We start from the raw sequence: 19165 nt of genomic DNA, 5'->3' as shown, positions 1-19165 counted from the left end.
ATTGTTTTGACACATTGTCGGACAGGACTGGAATTTGCGGAGTAGAGATAGTCACACTCAGAAATTACGTGACATTACTGCGACCATTGAAGACCATATAACGATCAGATACCGACATTGGCGAATTCTGGTCGGTGTTTGGTCGCCTTTCTTATCGTTTCTGACCATTGTCCATTGTTTGCGAGCGTTGTTAATGAACGTCAAAAGATACCATAGCAGTATCAATATGGCTGACTTGAAAAATCAAATTGCTGCACTTTTTTCCATGTGGATTCATGTGCCCAATTTAGATTAATACAAAACTCCAACGCTCACGCGTTTAATGATAATCGGGCGAAAATCGTACTCTGCACGCTACTGGGATAGTTTCCACGATGCACCAATGAACGTCTATATATCAGAACTGGTTTTCCAATTGTTCATTCTTTCTGTGCCTTAATTATTAATGTTAATTATTCAGAATTTCTCATTACTGTCGTGTCGCCTGTACATCAGTATATAAATAGAGGCTTTAATTTGTGAAATGAGTTGGAAATAAAAATTAATATAGACGACTGTAATAATTCATTTTGTTCGATAACGATAACTATCTTCAACGGCCAGAACGTTACACACTGTTCCAGAGAGAGTCAAGTGTAGCGGACCTTTTTCGTGATTTTGTAAGTACTACATTGTAACTTTTTGAAACTTTTATTGTATTTTAATTTTATTTCCATATCATTGTTTTGTATGGACAATATTTACAAGTTTTAAGTTTGATTGCTGAAAAAAGCTACTCGTTTTTATTTTTATTTTAGAATTTTAGATAACATATTGTAGAAACACAATTTTATCCAGAATTAAATTGCCTCTTTTAGTATTATTTGATGCTTAGTTCTTTAAACTTAAGTTTAGTGATATTTTGATAAATCATGTTATTTAATTATCATTCTATTAATCAATTACTTTGTTGGCTATCGTGTTTCATAGACAAAATTCTCATTGTTGCAATCGAAACTATACGTTATTATGTTCCGGTAAGTTCTGTTTGAAATCTTTATTTATACACCGTATATAATTTGCTTCAACAGATTTGCGTATCTTAAGGAGCTGTGGCTTTTTTATTAGTTCGCAAAGGGACGATTTATCTATTTCTCGTACTAAGTTCCAAGGATATAGCTTTATTTAAAAAAACTCTCGCCATGTATGACGTTTTAAACAACTTGCGCACAGTTATTGTTAAATTTAAAGTTTAAAATTTTTGCATGTCATATGTCATAAGAACGTTTCTGATTTCATGGAAGAGAAGACAATTTCGACTACCAAAATAGGCTTTAGAAAAATGTAGGCGAATTAGATATTAAATTCTTCAATCGATGTCCACTAGCTGATGGTTCAAATATTAAGATGACTCTCCATCAGGAATAATTCGCTTGCTAATACCGTTTTATTTTACTACCTCCAGTAATTTTAAAATCTATCATGATTTGTATACTTTTTTCCTTAATGTTACAGGAAATATTCCAGTGAGTTTTTATTAATTCTCTGTGGATATTGTGCTAAACAAAAAAGTAATGATCAATATATATATATTTCAGAGGTAGTATATGCATGAATATGCATGAATTCATACGTCTTTAAAGTACTTTAAAATAACATCATGCATAGAAATATTTCTTTGGTGTAATTTGATAAAAAGAACCACTTACCATGATTAAAATTGGAATGAGACACGAAGTCTGCTGCCATATTGTTTCTTTCTTGAAACCTCAAAGTATAAGAAAAATTGAATAGTAGTCCGAGCATCTGAGTGATATTTGTTGACGAATGTCGGAGAGGTACATAAGAGCTTCATAGAATATTTTGAAATTGTCCAAGAGCTTCCCGGTACACCCCCACCCCCCTCACCTCCTCACCCAGCTCCACTTTATTTCTAATTAATTTTAAAACAAGATTTTGATACGACATTATTTATGTTGGAACTTACATGTAATGACAGTCTCCAAATTTCCCAAGGGAGATAACATTTGTTATTATATTAGAAATATAACCCGATACTGATTTTTCAAGGCAGATATTAGACTTAGTTTTATTTATTGTATTGTCCGCCTTTATTTTTTGGCAGCAAACATGATAATATATAATGATATACAACAATATATATAAATAGGAATGGGAAAATCAATTAATAGTGATAATGATGGTTGTGGTATATTATGCTTGACATTGATAGTATGTCACTATGATCTAGCGAAGTGTAAATGCTAGAATAGGTCACTGTATAAATAGTGATTTTGTATCAACTTGGTACTAAATTTCACGTTACGTTTTAAAATTACGATTTTAGTTGCTCAACCTTCTACTATGTTATTTCATGACATTTTTACACGATATGTGTAAGAATGCTCCAAATCAATTTTATTTTTCATGGGGAGTACACCCTCAGACCTTTCATTGGAAAGCTTCTTCGACGCGAAGCTACTTAATTCAGCCTGTCAAACCAAGGTTGTGAACCACAGCTCTAGATAAATGTTCTGCCAGAAAGGTTAAATGGGTTGTCAAATAGTGTGATGCCGGGATGGGTTGAAGAAGAATTAACATTGGAAAACTTGTCAGCTTTAAACTATATTTGGACGGCATTGAATAAGAAAAAGCACAGTAATGTTCATGAACTTCGGACTACATGATGGCTTTCAAAGCATGCAAGTTGTTAAAGATTAGTTCGGTCCAGGAAATTGGTTCATTTTCAATTGAAAAGGGTGTTTTTCAAAAAGACGGTATGATTTGTAAAGCGAAAGCAATATGTATATGTACTGTTACTTTCTGAATTTATTAGGCGTTATTTATTTTGCGTTGTTTTATAAATTACTTACTTACTTAAAAAGCATATTTCAGAGATTCAATATCGACTCAGTAGAGTAATTTTGTTAAATTTGATTTGGTTATGAATTTATCGGAAATGAGGATTTTTCCCAATTTCGAAACTTTTTATCACGACTAAGTCATAATATTTCATTATAATATACACTGTAATTGACACGTTATATTTCGTCTTAGTTGAGCGTATTTACAGTCATCTATAGTTATTTATCATTATCATTTTCAGTAATAATGAACGGATGCATGATCTGGATCGCTTTAATGGCGTTATTTCCAGTTGTAAGTAGCAGGATGGTCGTAGTACCGAGAGAGTTTAGCACGGGAGACAATTCAATGTTTCCCGGAGTTTTACCACGAGAAGAATTTGAATCGATGGAGAGGGAACCCAGAGTACCTTCTGGAGGAAGTCAAGATCATCTGGAAATGTTTCCTTCAATCAAAGTATTCGAGGATGAAGAAAACCATGATGAATTTGGAGCGTTATATCCCCAGTTCGCTCACAGTGTAGGGCTTCTCAATAAACTATTCACAGACCAAAATCGGGTACTACAGAGAGCGCCAAGTAACAAAAGGGGTACAACGAGAGCTCAAAGAGTTGGAATTGGATCATTTGTACCAGGAAAAAGAAGTCAAGAACGACTACCCGAAAATGCCTATTTCACCACTTTTAAGGAATTGCTAGGTACCAAAACAAGAGTAAATAACCCTTTTAAGTTAGTTGATGAAACAAATGATTTGTCCAGAAATAACAACAGAATAATTAGATTGGTGCAAATGAGAAAAGTTGGGTAAGTACCGGTACTTTAATTCTAGTAGACACCTGACGCAAACATGCTAATCTGGAAACATCAGTGTTATCCGAACAAGTGTGTCCAGTAACTGCCTCATCACATGCCCTCAAAATTAGCATGACCAATATGCAAATGAAATTCTCTAGTAAAATACTTAAAACCGACTTAGTTATAAATACACGTAATCCTGAAATGAAAGGTGTTATTGGGACAAATATAAGCAAACCCCCATTTAGAGCAGTGCTTCTCAACCTCAGAGAAGACACTGGAAGAGTTCTTCCAAATATATTCCTTCCAAAAATAAATGAGTTATTTTGAAACGTATTTCACTAGAAAAATTAATGCAACGGTTAACCATTAATGAATATAAATTCATACTCCACATATCAAGATAGTACAATGAGACCATTAGTGTTGGTTCACGATGAACTCAATTAGTTATCTTCTGCGAACCAAGTTTCTGTCTGAGTACATCATTAATGTATGATTCCACACTCCACCAGATACGTGGTAGGTAATGGCATAAGTAGATTCCTCCCCATTTCCCCCTGGCATTAATTCTCCCCTTGGTCTAAGAATTCTTTCCCCGTTGAGAAGCACTAATTTCGAGCGACGACCATATTGCAAAGTACTATTCAAATCTGAGAGAGTTCTTGGAGATTGTCTGCACTAAACCATATCACAATAACAAATGACACCAAAGACAAACATTGATATGTCATCAATCGGTCATTCAATGGCAAAAATCTAATCATTCAATAAATATAAAGTATTATTTGATTATAGAATAATGTGTCACTTAATTTAAGGTAAATAAATGTAATTTATCAAATAAATAAACGGTGATCATGACATTTAGTAATTCTTCTGTTCAATTTATCCATTTGACGGCAAAGCAAACAAATGGTTTTGAATTGAGATTGATCTGAAATTAACATAGCTTTCTGCTCTGCAGAATCAATGGTTTAGGATTTTAAAGACTGGGGGAAATTTATATTATAATAATTTGACCTTTTTGTGACATTTGAAACAGGTATTTTTTAATTTAAACTGACGTAAACATGAAATTGCGTTATTCCGAGAAAGCTTTGATGTATATTTACACTTGGCGAATTTGACACCAAGGATATATGCAATGAATATGACAGTCTTTTCACTGATATTCCAGTCTTAAAATGAATTAGACCAAACTGTCTAAAGACGGCCTTCTTGAACATTCGTCTGTTTGATGACACCGCAAGCCAATCAAATTCCTGTCCTCTCCAACGCTGGGATTTTGTGACGCGAACAAAATGTGTATTCCGAGACACTGAATACACCTTTTCTTGTTCATTCTAATTTGACTGAATGATGTTTCAACTTTAATAACGTAATTTACTTTTAAATTGAGATTGCTTTGTTTCTTATGTAAATAGCAAAAGGTTTGAAAAATAAATATTTGAACAAAATTAATGTATGATGTATGAATATATGTACGCTTTTGTAAAACAAGCCCTTTCAACTGATATTGATGTCAAAAAAGAATTTGAAAGGACTAAAGGTCCAGGTATATGATATAAATATAATGATATATGTCTCATTAATGTCTGTTTACACTCGGCAATGATATAATAAGTAACAATGTATATTGAGTTTTATGAATACGATGTGATATAAAATATAATTATTGGGTAATTCATTATTAACAACTATACTGATATACCTAAATTTATGTTTCATTAGAAAAAATAATCACTTAGAATCATTAGGATGAAGAACAAAGACAGTCAGTTGTTGGTAATGGGTCTAAAGTACTATTAAGGGTACCTCTCCCAAAGGCCCACTTGCCATTAATATTGGGAAGTAATTATAAGTATGTGTACATATCTCGCGACGTATTATGACTGGGAATGTAAACATTTCCCTCGTGTACGCAATCAAATGCCTATCATGCACGAAATTGTCTTTGAAATAAAGCGGTGAGTTGGCGTATTGCGCATTTAATGGATATCATCACGCACGCCCATCCTTTAGTAACAATACAAATTTCGCAATACATGTAAATTGTTTCAATATTGCTTCTATAGGATTTTGGATGTTGATAGGTCTTAGTGTCCAGGCGCTTATTGAAAACATTATTTGAGAGACAAAAATTGTTGTACTTTTGGCACATTAATTTTTCTAAGTGGAAAAAAAAATTGTTTTTTCAAATAATTCATATGAACAGAATACTATTACTACGTTGATATCCTAACACGTTCATTAATGTTATTCATCTAAGAGCACGTTGCAAATAACATTATAGAACTCGTTGAATTGGCATATCCTTTATTCATGATTCCATTTGATACTGTACTGTAAGGATTGTATCTGCCATTCTAGGTCATTCTTTGTACTTCATCTATTTTCACACTATGTTGATTTTATTTTCAGAAACCAATTTATTCCCGTCCGATTATTAAATGGATTGATTGAAAAATGAAGTGATTTGAACGAGAATATGCACGTAGTGTTGTTGTGTTGTTAAAGTATTTAAACCAAATAATCTATTTTAAACTGTTGAGGGAAGGCAAATTGTATATAATTGCATAACTATAATGTAAAAGTTGGACAGTAATGGATAATTTTATGTGGACCGATAAATATTGTCTTTATTGACAGCCGTTCTTAAATTATTTTATTTGGCTTCATATTTCATTGCATTATTTTGGTCAATTGAGGCAATAAAGGACAGTGCCCTATGCGTTTAGAAAGAATACAAAGTGCATCATTCAAAATAAAGTAGCAGACAATGACATAGTGGCCAAATTGGTCATACTGTGCTTAAACTATTTCAGCTGGTGAAACAAATAAACTTCTAAAAAAGACTGTAATGAACAACGTGTTGATAGAATTCAGTAGATGCGAGACGTTTTTTTTTGTCCGATATACATGTATTCTGAAAAATTTGCGGGTAACTATTGTTATCTTCTTCATCCAGTAAAATGACTATATATCGTTGACAGTTGGCAGATAAAATGTCATTAACGGATTATCGTGTTAAACAATCTTCATTTGAAAAATTCACACTGAGAATGCCCAGTGGATGCAAAATCAGTACGAAAAACGCGAGAAAATACGTTATGGTAATGATTAATTCACGATCTCAATGTTAGTCACGCAATCATATTTTTCATAAAGGTGAGCTGGAATTATGAATTGAGAGTTTTACCAACTTTTATGGGTTGTTGAGCTAATGAAAAGGGGGAGATTGTCCAAGACAGCGATCACAGTTTGTCTACTGTTTTTCGATTTTCAGCTTTCCAGAAATGGTTAATTGACAACTTGATATTGATCAATAAAATATCCTAGAAATAAGAAAACTGTATAAATAGAAGGGTATTTTGTTTCACAGAACTTTGGGTAATATTCCATTGTACCAGCTGACATCCTACAGGCAACAGGAATTCACAAAACACTTTCTTTTAAGTGTTCGGGATCTTTTGAATGCACACCAATTGGCCTGGCCGACTCTGAATTAAAAGTGTCCGTATGCTCCACACTTTTAGCCGTTTCGTTGGCCTAGGCAGACTATAATGAAGTATTTGATATGTAAAGGCTACAAATAAAAGTTAAACTAGGTTTTACATTTTTCTCTAATAATTGTGTAAATTGTTTAAGTGTTGTGTTTTTTTGAAATAAATTTTGAATTCTGAACTATAGTTTCCAGACATTTCTATTTATCAAGTCCATATGATACATACTTATACTAATAAGGTGATTCAATTGCTATTTGGAAAACTACCAAAGTATGGGCCAATCTAACAGGGATAAAGATAGGTTATTAAACACGACAAAGATAAATTTATAACAAATTTAATAAGGCAAGATACATGATATAAATATAGTATTTACAATTATATTTATAATATAAAACATATAAAATAAAGGTTCTTGAATAATGGAATGAGATAAATTAATGTGTACAGTCTAGGAAAGATATGCATGCACACCCGGGTACCAGTAAAACATAAATAATATTATTTTCCAGGATATAAACGTTAAAGCATACAAACGATGTGTATACATATCTTTGCTCTCCTACAACGTATGAGTCCAAAAAATACTACAGAACAGAAAGACGCCGATGGGAAAATGGATAACTGTGTTCAAAGGAATGCAAAAGTATAACAGATAATTATTTTGTTAATTATTATATAATGGAAATCATACAAGATAGCTTGCCAGGTAATATACGCTCCCTGGCAGCTTTGATTTTAAACAAAAAGATTTGGCAGTAAGCTTACAGTTACCAGTATGAAATATTCAACCTTCAGTCTTCCACTTATTTTAAACTTTTTGGGGGCGATACTGTATAATACTACCAAGTTTCGTCAAAATCTAGAAATCATGTCAAGAATTGCACCTTCTATAATACCAAATATTTATCTTTTTTTCTGATTTTCAATAGTGTTCATCCTTGGGTTATTACAATCATCATAAGTTTCGTCAAAATCAGTCAGGAATTGTGCCTTCTAGTGTTTACGAAAAATTGTGGACCGATGGACATGGCTGACGTTACACATTTCATGTGGGCGTATAAAAATTCACAACACAAGGATTGTGATTTGTTGTAATTAACAGATATAATCGATAGTGTTATCAGAAACAAAATACGCAGGGAGGACCAGGATAATATGTCTAGAAATGTACAATAAGAAGCCTTACAATATATGCAATAATTCAAGCAAACATAAGAACAAATGTAACTTCCGTCATTATAAATTAGGCAAGTTTATGGATAGCTGTAAACCCGAGGTTTTCGGTTTCTGCGCACACACAGAATTAGGTGTTTTTTCTAATTAAGCAAAAAGAATACGTCTGATAAAATAGCGGATGGTTCTTGAAACTAAAGGCTGTACATGGTTTTTTTGATAGGTAACATTTTTTGCATTATTAAAAGTTTAAGGAAAGATAAATGGCCAAATGTCAGATACATTATCACCTAAGTGTTCTTTATTTGATTTGTTGACAATAGCTTTAATGTTGACTTAGAAGAGGAAGATTATGACAAAAAGCGACTGACTAAAGCATACACATTTAAAGTATATTTACTATGAAAAATATCGAAAAATATCGATTATTGTAAATCGTAAATTCCAAATAAGGAATATAAAAATAATAAAAATGACTCTTACAATTTCCTTACACTTGATGCAAAACAACTCAAAAAGGGAAGGAAATAGTGTTACTATTGCCAAAATGTTTATTATTATAAAGCTATGCAAGATTATTTCAATTTATATATGACTAGTTGATAAAGACTTATATATTTTTTGATTCTTTGAACACTATGACGTCATGGTAGTCTCGCTCCTCACTTAATGTTGTTTGAATAACAATGGGGTTGAAATATAAGCAACCCAATAAATAACATACTTTATCAAACACAACAGCATGCTCCTTTAGCAGCGGTAAATATTGTCTATTTTTTACAATATTTACCGTTGCGAAAGGAACATGACAAAACAGATACAATTGATGAAAATGTATCGCATGTCGATACTCTTTCTACATGCGATTTCATATCAGCGGTATTTTACATGCATTTTACTCACGATGGCATAATTTCAATTTAAATATTAATTATCCTTCTGCTAAGAGTTCTGTACCAGCAGATCGACGTAAGTCCTTTGTCTAAAAACGTCAAGTTTGTGGTAGCACAATATCCCAAAAGGTAAAAATAACCAAGAAACATTACTATTGTAGTGGGCACGTGTTCATATATACTTGAATATGATTGACCTTGTAACATATACTTATTTATATTTTCCGATAAATATTAGAGATCCGAAAAGTGCAATCCCTTTATAGATTACACAAATTCGTTAACAAAAATTTTGAACATTAATGTTTTATCCATTCTTCTCTTTAAATAGTTTTGCCCTGCTTACAATACAGCCAACCAACAAATAAACATTTATTTTGTACACCCAACTGGAACTATGGCAGTTTGACACATTTCTATGACACTGATTCTCAAGATCGTTGACTTTAGTATTTGCATAATATACGAGACTTAATAATATTAAAATATCTTTGGATATGATGTAGTATATAACAAAAATATCACAGTAAGTATTGGTCATTCGGATCTTTACGCCACGAAATCTTTGTGAGTTAGTTAGTTTGTGAGATGGCATAAATAAAAGTATATTTGTTCGTTTACTTAGAGCCTTTCCCATCGCAACATCAAATCTTATTTCCAGAACGATATTTGCTCTACACCCCAGGTTCCTTATTTAGTTGAATATAGGGGAGTGCGTCTTTTCAACATCTGGGTTAGAAGACCATCATAACTTATGATTAGTTATACCGGCACTTTCTCCAAAGTTTTTCATTTCTATGTCTTCATTACTTTCTAAACTAGAGTTGTCTTCCTTAGTACTACTACCTGCATCAAGTTCCACATCCACGTCTTCATAGATTTCTTCTGTTTTCGTAGTTGTATCTTCAGTGACAACAGTCAATGGTGCGGATGGAAAGGCACTAAAACTAGCACGAGAAGGTCTGAACTCTCCAGTATTCTGCCGTTCTAAAGTGGGTCGAGCGTCTCCATGGTCAATACTACTCGAACGCCGGAACTTTCCTCTATGGCCACCTTTATGGTCCTCCTCGCCAATGGTGTTTAAACTGGATCTGGAAGTTGTTAGAGCATTTTTCATCATTTTAAACCAAGGGTCACCTTTAGTATTAGTATCACCATTCGGCATCCCTTTATATCGTTGGAATTTCTGAGCCTTTGTTAACACAGATTGTTTGTCATTTTCGAGCTTCTTTAATGCTCGATCTGACCTTTTAAATGACTTCTTTCTCTTCTTGCTGCTGTCTCTTTTAGGCCCACCATTGATGTCCTCACTCTCTGAAAGTCTTGCTTTCTTTAGGTCATTAGCCAGTTTCAGATATCGTGACATAAATTTAGAGGTCAGGTTACCGGCTTGCTCTGGTGGTTTTCGACGACGTCTTGTCAGTCTCATGACCGTCTTGCGCCTTCGTGGTTTTGGCGAATCATCGTTTGTTATGCTGCTGTCATCTTCAACACTATCACATGATCCCATGGAAGATATCGATTTGGTATCATCGTCTTCGTTGTAACTTTGCATTTGACGAACCAATTCCAGCTTATCGGACACGTCCATAGCCGCAAGCTCTGACTGATTCATTTTGAGACAGTTGACGTCCGTGGAAGCAATTATGTGAAGGAAGGTGCTCATTCGGTGGAAGAACATAGCAATGAATTGGATAAGAAGTGATACTCCGAACACGATCATGAACAACATGGAAATTGGTTCGAGTGTTAATTTTCGAGATTTATCAACAGTGTAGCACGGCAATGGGATAGCTAGACCGTCCCCACCCTGGATTGCGTTCGTGTATTGTAGTGTGAAGATGATGACTATAAACAAGGCGTTAAGTATATAAAACATAAGGCACATCTTGTTCCTCAATTCTTTCAGATCTACTTTTATTTTCTTTTGATGATCAACGTTGTTCTCCAAGGGAAAAAGATATTTTGCAATCAATTCTTTCCAAAAACGATCCTCTTCAGGACTTAGGTAACGCACACGACCTTCCCCAATATCCGTGTCCTTTAACCAAAATGGAGAAAACTCGTGATCGTAGTGACTGTGAACTACTGGAGTGATTTCTGAAAGAAGAATTAAAATATATGTACAAAACTCAACAACAAATAATGATATCGATTGCCAGATAATCCGCGCAAGGAATAGCGAGATGGTTCATCAGATACGTTATTATTTCCAAGTAGCAGATCAAATTAATAACTAACAAATTTGTGCTATAAAAAGCATTTGATTATTTCCAAAAATTAAAGTATCCAAAACAATAAGAAGGGACAGGATAAATGTAGATTAAAAATGTACTGCAAATGCACATTATTTTTGATAGCCTGGCAAAATAATTATAATTAGTGACAAAGTAGAACTGTTCGTTAAATGACACAGTTGACCTTTCTTTTGTCAAACATCATGACAATACCAGTGCTGTAGAACATGGTATAGTAGACCTACTCTCAAGTTGAAATTGAGATCAAATTTTACAAGTCGTTGAAAAATGTCCGACTGACAAAAAAATAAATAAACAACCCAGCAATTGCCTGAAGCCTTACCTTTGAGTTTAGGTTGTAGATCAGTATCACTGACTGTACTAATAGTAGTCATATTAGATTCATCCCTGGTAGTTGATTGTTGATTGGAAATATCGTCATTAGGGCTGTTCGGAACGGATTGATAGCCATTACGGAAAGCACCGACAGCACTCTCAATCTTTGAAAGCTTGTCAAGTATTACCCCAAATCGTACCTCTTCCGCATTTTCTACTTTCTTTGGGCAACATATGCATCGAAACAAGTTTCCAAAAGAAAAACCATATTCACTCTTAAGTTCAGTTTTGTTGCTTGCGAACATATTCAACAGAGACTGCAGTTTTCCATCTTTATTCTTTTTCAAATTCTTGGCGTTTAATGGTACAGCAGTGGCCGTTTCTCTGGTTCCCCATGATACCACGTGTAGGTTACACATTGAGTAAATCATCAGTAACATCGACATACTAGGAATAGCTAAAACGTACAAGACACCATAAAATATGTTCAGGAACTCCATTGGATGAAGAATAGCTGCTATCATGAATACAGCTATAAGGAAGATCATGAAAATTGTTGCTGGAGAACAAAGTCCCTCTGCCTTAACTGAGAGAGCTAATCCAACCACTACCAACATCATCACCAAAGCATAAACACCAGAAAGGATAGCTGCCATACGAAGCTGAAATATTTTAAATACATTGATTTAAATGGCATGTTTTGGACAAATGAATGTTAAGTTTATTTGGATGATATGTGTTACAGGGTCAATATTCATTACATAATCCAACAAGCACTGACATTTCGCTGCCATAGAGTAACCATTTTGAGGAAGTTTAACACATAGTCTTTCGCCTTCTACCAAGCACCGACAGAGACGCACTTATCTTAAATGTTTCCTGAACTGATACAACCTTATGGCTTATAAAACTTCCGAGTTGATTTATATCAGGCCTTCTCAATTAATTTTTGTAAAGGGCCAAATGCATATTATGAATGTATAGAAGGGTCAAATAGAGCTTAGCTTGCGAAGCTAGCAGGTGGGGTCCAGGGCCCGGAAGTTCTAAGGTTTTACACAGTTTTGGCACTAATTTTGCACCAAAAAACATAGTAACAGGAGCCAACATTGGTCAAATCAAAATCAATTCTATTTATACTATTTTATTTCTTTTTTAATTTCATAAATAATATTTTTGAATTATAATTTTTTTTTCGCCATATAAGAAGGCCTGATTTATATCAATTTGTAAAATAAAAATAATTAATACCTGCCACTCTGGCTTTGCCACAAAACAAACTACCATAAACAACCCAATAGGCGCCAGATTAGCTAACAATGCATCTAGTAGATCTAAGGTGGGGAAAGCCATATTGATAGCACCAACAATCAGCAGAAAAGTCGTTCCAGGTGTTACAATGGAAGAAAAGAACAGAAGTAATTGGTACATCACATACAGACAAGAGATGTTCTCATTCTTGCGGATCATGCCTCTCCAATTAGCAAGAAAATCCATGATATTAGCCATGGTTGATGGTGACCATCTTCGTCTCTGGTTGAAGAATTCGTTAAATCCTTCTGGACAGTATGTGTAAGCATCGGCCGCAGCACAATACTCAACTCGATACCCTTGTTGTAACATCAATGTACACAACCATCTATCCTCGCCTACAAATGATATAATTTTATATAATAAACACCAAATATAACGTAGAAGAGGCATCCTTTTATCAGTTTTATGATTTTATTTTTTATCAGAATTAACTGTAAGCGCATGACTCAATGTAAATAGATAACAGAACAAGTGGTTGCCTAGCAAGATACGCCCACTTTCCTGATATATTTTCAGTATATCAAGGGCAGTCACCTATCTGTGTCAAATCATACCAAAAATTTAATTTGTGCAAGATATTGTTGATTTAAACAAACACACATTATTTTATTAAATTCTAACATAAACTGTCACCTCTAACGCTAAGAAATTTTGATGCGTTTTTACTAAGTCAAGGGCAATAACTCAAATTCCGTTTATCGAAAAATTGTCAAATTTAATCTTGACTAAGATCTCATCATTATAAATGATCATACCAAATTTCATTTAAATCGGATGATAACTGTAGTCTCTATTGTGTTCACAAACAAATTTTGACGCGTTTTTCATAAATCAAGGGCAATAACTCAAAAACCATTCATCGAAAGATAGCCAACGTCGAACTTGTCCAAGATCTCATGAATATAAATGATCACACCAAATTTCATTCAAATCAGATGAAAACTGTAGTCTCTATCGCGTTCACAAGCCAATTTTGACGCGTTTTGGCTAAGTCAAGGGCAATAACTCAAAAACCGTTCATTGAAAAATCGTGAATATCGAACTTGTCCAAGATCTCATCAATATAAATGAACACACCAAATTTGATTCGAATCAGATGAAAACTGTAGTCTCGATCGCGTTCACAAGCCAGTTGTGGACGGACGGACGGACATTATAATGTGGGCGTATAAAAAGAAGGCCAAAAGGCATCATCCTTATAATACGATCCCATTAACAATCAGGGAATTTAACATACCTTGATCATACTGGACATAATGAGCAGCCTCTGTGGACAAAGTAGCATATTTTCTCATTACATTATCGTCCATAATAGCCGAACCTCGAAACAAACTGAAACAACCGGGGCTACACATGACACACCCTATCATATGTTCGGTGGCCTTTTGAAGCCAGTGACTAACAGCATACTCAAACTTCTGATACCACACCATTGGACCTAAAGGTACCATGCATAATATTTAGTACATGATCACCAGGAAAAGTACACCTTCTTTAAATGGAAGAAAATGAACAGAGAATATTGGACTAAGCATTAAAATCCCCATCATTGCTCTGCATAACATTGTCCGTGAGATGCAGAAACGTATGACATAAATATCCATTTCATTTAAATTTATTTTTAATTCTTTATACATCTATATGTCATTAATGATAAAAAAAATCAGGATCAATTATACCTGTTCCAATAGGATGAATTCTTCCACAAGCGGCACCGACTTTATCGTTTTTCTTCATCCTATCCACAAGAAGCTGAACTGCGGATGGTTTAAAGTCAACGTCACCGTCTAATGTAAGGATATAAGTATTATCAGCGATAGTCTGTTTACGTCGAGCATCTGGTAAAGGCTGCCCAACCAATCTGTGTCCCAATAAGTAATACATGTACATAACCTGCAATGATAATTGTGGACTGTTAAAATAACAAGCAACATGAATGCTTTGCGGTGGTGTAAATATATTGATCTCAAAATAGCTCTGTGTATTTCATATTTGACTACACAAAACGTACAAGGTTTACGTACCTGACTCCATCGCTTTCTAAGTCTTATTTTAGCTTTATCTTTCATATGACAAATGAGTTTATTCTGCCCGGGAAGATGCCACTCTAGGCGGCCACCATAAGGTGTTGGATACTTAGCAGGACTTTCCATCTTGACCTGGACACGATGAACAGCACTAAAAACAAATACAAGACAGAGTGACTCAAATATTCCCTCATGAAAACTTTAAGTTATGATGGAGAGAAGAGAAGATAAAGCTTACCATCACTGTCAGAGTCAAGCGGTCATTGTTAAGAAAGTACAAATCATAAAATTGTAAATAAAAATTCGTTCTTACCTAGCAGCTCTTTCCACAACGCTAACCAATTGTTTAACAAAGGCGTTGGTCTGATATTCAAATTCTTCATCTTCGTGGCTTTCGAAAGCATCATCAAAGAAAATATGAGCTTCAAATTCATAGTAATCTGGATCCATAACATCAAAAAACAAGTAGGCGTGTTTTCTAGTACACTGGTCCAGATCCAATCTGAAAGGTGAAGATAATCAGTCCTCACAAATACTGTTGAATGTTCACAAATTTTCATTAATTATATGAAACCCCTACTTGCTTTAAAAGAACATGCATGTGCATTGCATATTTAATTGACTGAAACTTGCTTTGATAAGTTGTTCTTGTGCACATCTCGACCTAAGCTCTATTTGGTTACTGAATGTATAGACACTCACCTAAATATTGATGTCAAAATTTGCATCATTTCATTGTCCGTTTCATGCCACATTGTAGCACAAACATACAGCATTGGTGTTACATCAGTTCTTAAAGAACCCCTAGTCTGCTGCTGGACGGTTTCTTCATCTGGCTCTAGTTGAAGGATGCCAAGAGCATTTCTCTGTTTCTGAAAAGCAGCATAATTTCATGTTCATATTGCAGCAAAAATTACTTATATTCAGAGATCGGCATGATACATAAGATAAGAACATGAATTGTCTGTGGTTTTTATCTTTTTGTTTCACAGCAATAAATTTATTGTATATCTTAATGAATAAAATTAACACTTTTAAGCGCAAGTTTCTGATGAAACGAATTGACACTAAATGGTTGACAGTCCGATATCGATTCTCATTCCAAACTTTTTGCACTTATACACACAAAACCTTCTTTATGCTATCGCAAAACTAGATATCCTAATAATATCTACTTAATATCTACAGCATGCACCAGCATCAGATGGTTGATTATTAATTAAAGTGCATTAAGATGAGGTACTAATGTATGATGTATATACCGCTTTGTAGATGTGGACATCACGGTCTTTATCATCTCGCCTTCTGTTCAATATCAAACTTTGCTCCAAACATATACCACAATACATGGTCTGTACAAACAATCTGAAATTTTGGAGATAACGTGTGCTGAAGTATCATTAGAAATTAATGAGGTTTTGTTAATACAATAGTGTTGAATATGCCTAGAATGGGAAGTTTAATAGAATGATTTGAGGTCTACATTACACTACACAACATATATCATGCTCTTGTCAAACAATACGTACAAAACATGCTTCAATCAAGACTACACAAATGAATCCTAACATCATTCCGGCCAAAACCATTGAACACCAAATACTCAATATCTATTTCACTCAAAAATTCTATTTGATTATGCCCACTGTGTGTCGCATCGGGTTTCTGCACAGATAAATTTTACCATCAAGTGCATAATATAGCAATGCATTTATTCCCCCTTACCTTTCTGTTTGAACAAGTCGCTCAACTCTTGGAAACCAAATATGCACAGCTACCCACATAAAGGACAGCCACCAAGCCAAGGCTATGACGATATAGTAATCAGCCAGCAACGTCCACAAATAATTATCAGATTCCCCGGGCGCATGACAGTTCCAATAAATATCACTTGGGAGCACAGATAACCACGATGTTGAAGTTGAATTAGCAGCACCAGAAGTCCCTTTCCATGATTCACAACTACTAATTAGCGTTCCAATCATAATAGGCATTGATAACACTAAAGGTAAAGCGAAACTACCCACTTGCAGCAGTATTTTACATGCAGATTTAGCAAACGAATAACAAAGGAGACAGGCAAACACTTGAAACAACATCACCCAAAACGGATTACTAAGAACATTAGAATCGTAGGAAACAGCGGTACCGAAGGCATACACTAGTCTGGGACATTCGGAAGGGTTATTGAACGGATCAGCAAGAAAATATAGGACTTTCATACAGGCCAGCTGTCCACGGCTTACAACAACGGTCATAATACCAAGAGTTAAAATTATCTTCCACAAACTGACTAAGGTATACACTTTAGTCCTCATACGACGGATGGATTTCTTTAGTTTAAGTAAGTGACGACCGAGCGGACCCAAACATGTAAAACGATTAATGTAGTTTTCCCACCATCCAAAACTTATTAGGAACAACGATATAGGTATTGACCAATTTTCATCTGTGTCTACACCTAAAGCAACGTTTTTTATCGTCCATAACAGTAACGCAGAAGCTTGAATAATTAAGGCGATGACGTCTAACGCAATGACACCAATTGAGCGACCACCTTCCTCCTGGCAGTCAAATAATTTTAGACAGGACGGTATGAAGGCAACCCCTAGCATGAGGACCAAGCCACGTAAAGAATCAATGTGTGGCAACAGGTGAAAGGTAAATATACAGATACCTGTGGAGTGGATTGATTCGAAAAGTAATACCTGAAAATAAATTGAAAAATATGTAACGATTGATCAGATTTGCAACGTGCTACCAGCTGCTATTTCAGTCGTTGAAAATCCATTCGCTCACGGATACTGCCTATTCAAAAGTCGATCTGAGGCCACCCCCATGATACTACTTAGTAACCTCTACTGCAACACGACACAGATTAAAACAGAATAACGAATGTTCTGGTCTAATATACCCACATTTCCAGATAGATTGGAATAAATATTAGACTTACCGCCAATAAAACGCCCCATGTTGGATTCCTCGTGCTTTTAAAACACATCCTCCACATAGAACGACCAAAATTGAACACATATGGTATCACAACACAAGCGAATAAAGCCCAAATCCATCTAATCTCAACGGTCTGGTTGATCTCGTATATAGTCACGTTATTAAAGACTGGTAATTTTTCAGAACACACTTTGGTTTCCTCGAATATTCCATCATAGCACTTTAACGTCATATTATTATAGATATTGGAAGTGATTAATAACAAAGAAAGTTTACTGAGCACTGTGGACATCAACACTGCTAAAGTTAAAAATATCCCAACCGTCACTTTGACGATCTTTCTCACCAAACTCAATGTGGGATCATCCAAGGTACTGTCACGATCCTCTTTCACCATACGAAAAATGTCCCATGTTTTCCAAGATGGCCGAATGCCACCTGGTAGACTATCGTAGCTGAAAAACAAAAGGGTAAAACAATTGTAAAGCTGTAATTATTTAAGGACAGTTCAAATCAGCCTTCTTCGATTGGCCTTAATTCCCACTAAAAGACGAGTCACGAAAAAAATATATTCAAGGTGCCACATAATATACCAGGGGCAGACTTATAGAAGAGAAGTTTCCGTACAGTTCGTAAATCTAATCATTAACATTTACTCACCTGGAATTGCTCGTGCTGTCCCGAGCATCAGCTCTGCCAGCTGGAAGCCTCCTCCTTACTGTATCCCCAGAATCACTGATCGAGGCATCATCACGATCACCTTTCATCATCTCACTCGCTGGCAGATTCCTATAGTTATTGCAAGCCAGGTTAAGATTGGATGTGTCTATGCCATCATGATAAACAGGATTGACCACTCCGTCTTGGACTGTGTTCTCCTGGCCCAACAGATCAGATGTAGAGTCGTAGGACGGTAGTGTTATCGGTCTGTCTACGAAAGGTCCATTGGTCATAGTGTTGGGGAGACTTCCCTGAAATATACAAAGTCAGTAAATGTGAAGGTAAGGACAATAAGGATGCTAGAGTTTTCGTAGAGAAATTCCTTAATAAATACCTGAATCACTTTAGTTTCTGTCCATTATATAT

The 19165-nt window shown here is 34.9% G+C and overlaps 2 protein-coding genes across 2 annotated transcripts; one reads left to right on the top strand and one right to left on the bottom strand.

Moving 5' to 3' along the window:
- Positions 1-555: 555 nt before the first annotated feature.
- Positions 556-6659, top strand: LOTGIDRAFT_236980 (hypothetical protein). Its single transcript, XM_009068605.1, has 3 exons — positions 556-659; positions 3086-3647; positions 6063-6659. Exons 2-3 carry the CDS (start codon positions 3091-3093, stop codon positions 6109-6111), a joined length of 606 nt encoding a protein of 201 aa, XP_009066853.1. The 5' UTR covers positions 556-659; positions 3086-3090; the 3' UTR covers positions 6112-6659.
- A 4085-nt stretch (positions 6660-10744) lies between these two features.
- Positions 10745-18497, bottom strand: LOTGIDRAFT_91560 (hypothetical protein; the record flags this gene model as incomplete). Its single annotated transcript, XM_009068604.1, has 11 exons — positions 10745-11316; positions 11797-12451; positions 13038-13435; positions 14338-14538; positions 14780-14993; positions 15125-15278; positions 15441-15629; positions 15830-15999; positions 16408-16492; positions 16853-17835; positions 18081-18497. Coding segments are annotated over 11 exons (4038 nt in total), but the record flags the coding sequence as incomplete, so codon positions are not given.
- Between the last annotated feature and the right edge of the window lie 668 nt (positions 18498-19165).

This window comes from Lottia gigantea (genome assembly GCF_000327385.1).
Source record: "Lottia gigantea unplaced genomic scaffold LOTGIsca_91, whole genome shotgun sequence".
Classification (NCBI taxonomy): Eukaryota; Metazoa; Mollusca; class Gastropoda; family Lottiidae; genus Lottia; species Lottia gigantea.
The sequence above is the reverse complement of the archived record's forward strand: the minus strand, read 5'-3'. Positions and strand labels throughout refer to the sequence as shown.

What these genes read in the sequence shown, in the direction of transcription:
- LOTGIDRAFT_236980 (XM_009068605.1), top strand. Translation starts at nt 3,091, where the DNA reads ATGAACGGATGCATGATCTGGATCGCTTTAATGGCGTTATTTCCAGTT. An exon ending in GTGCAAATGAGAAAAGTTGG is followed by an intron (nt 3,648 to 6,062) that starts GTAAGTACCGGT and finishes TTTTATTTTCAG; the next exon opens with AAACCAATTTATTCCCGTCC.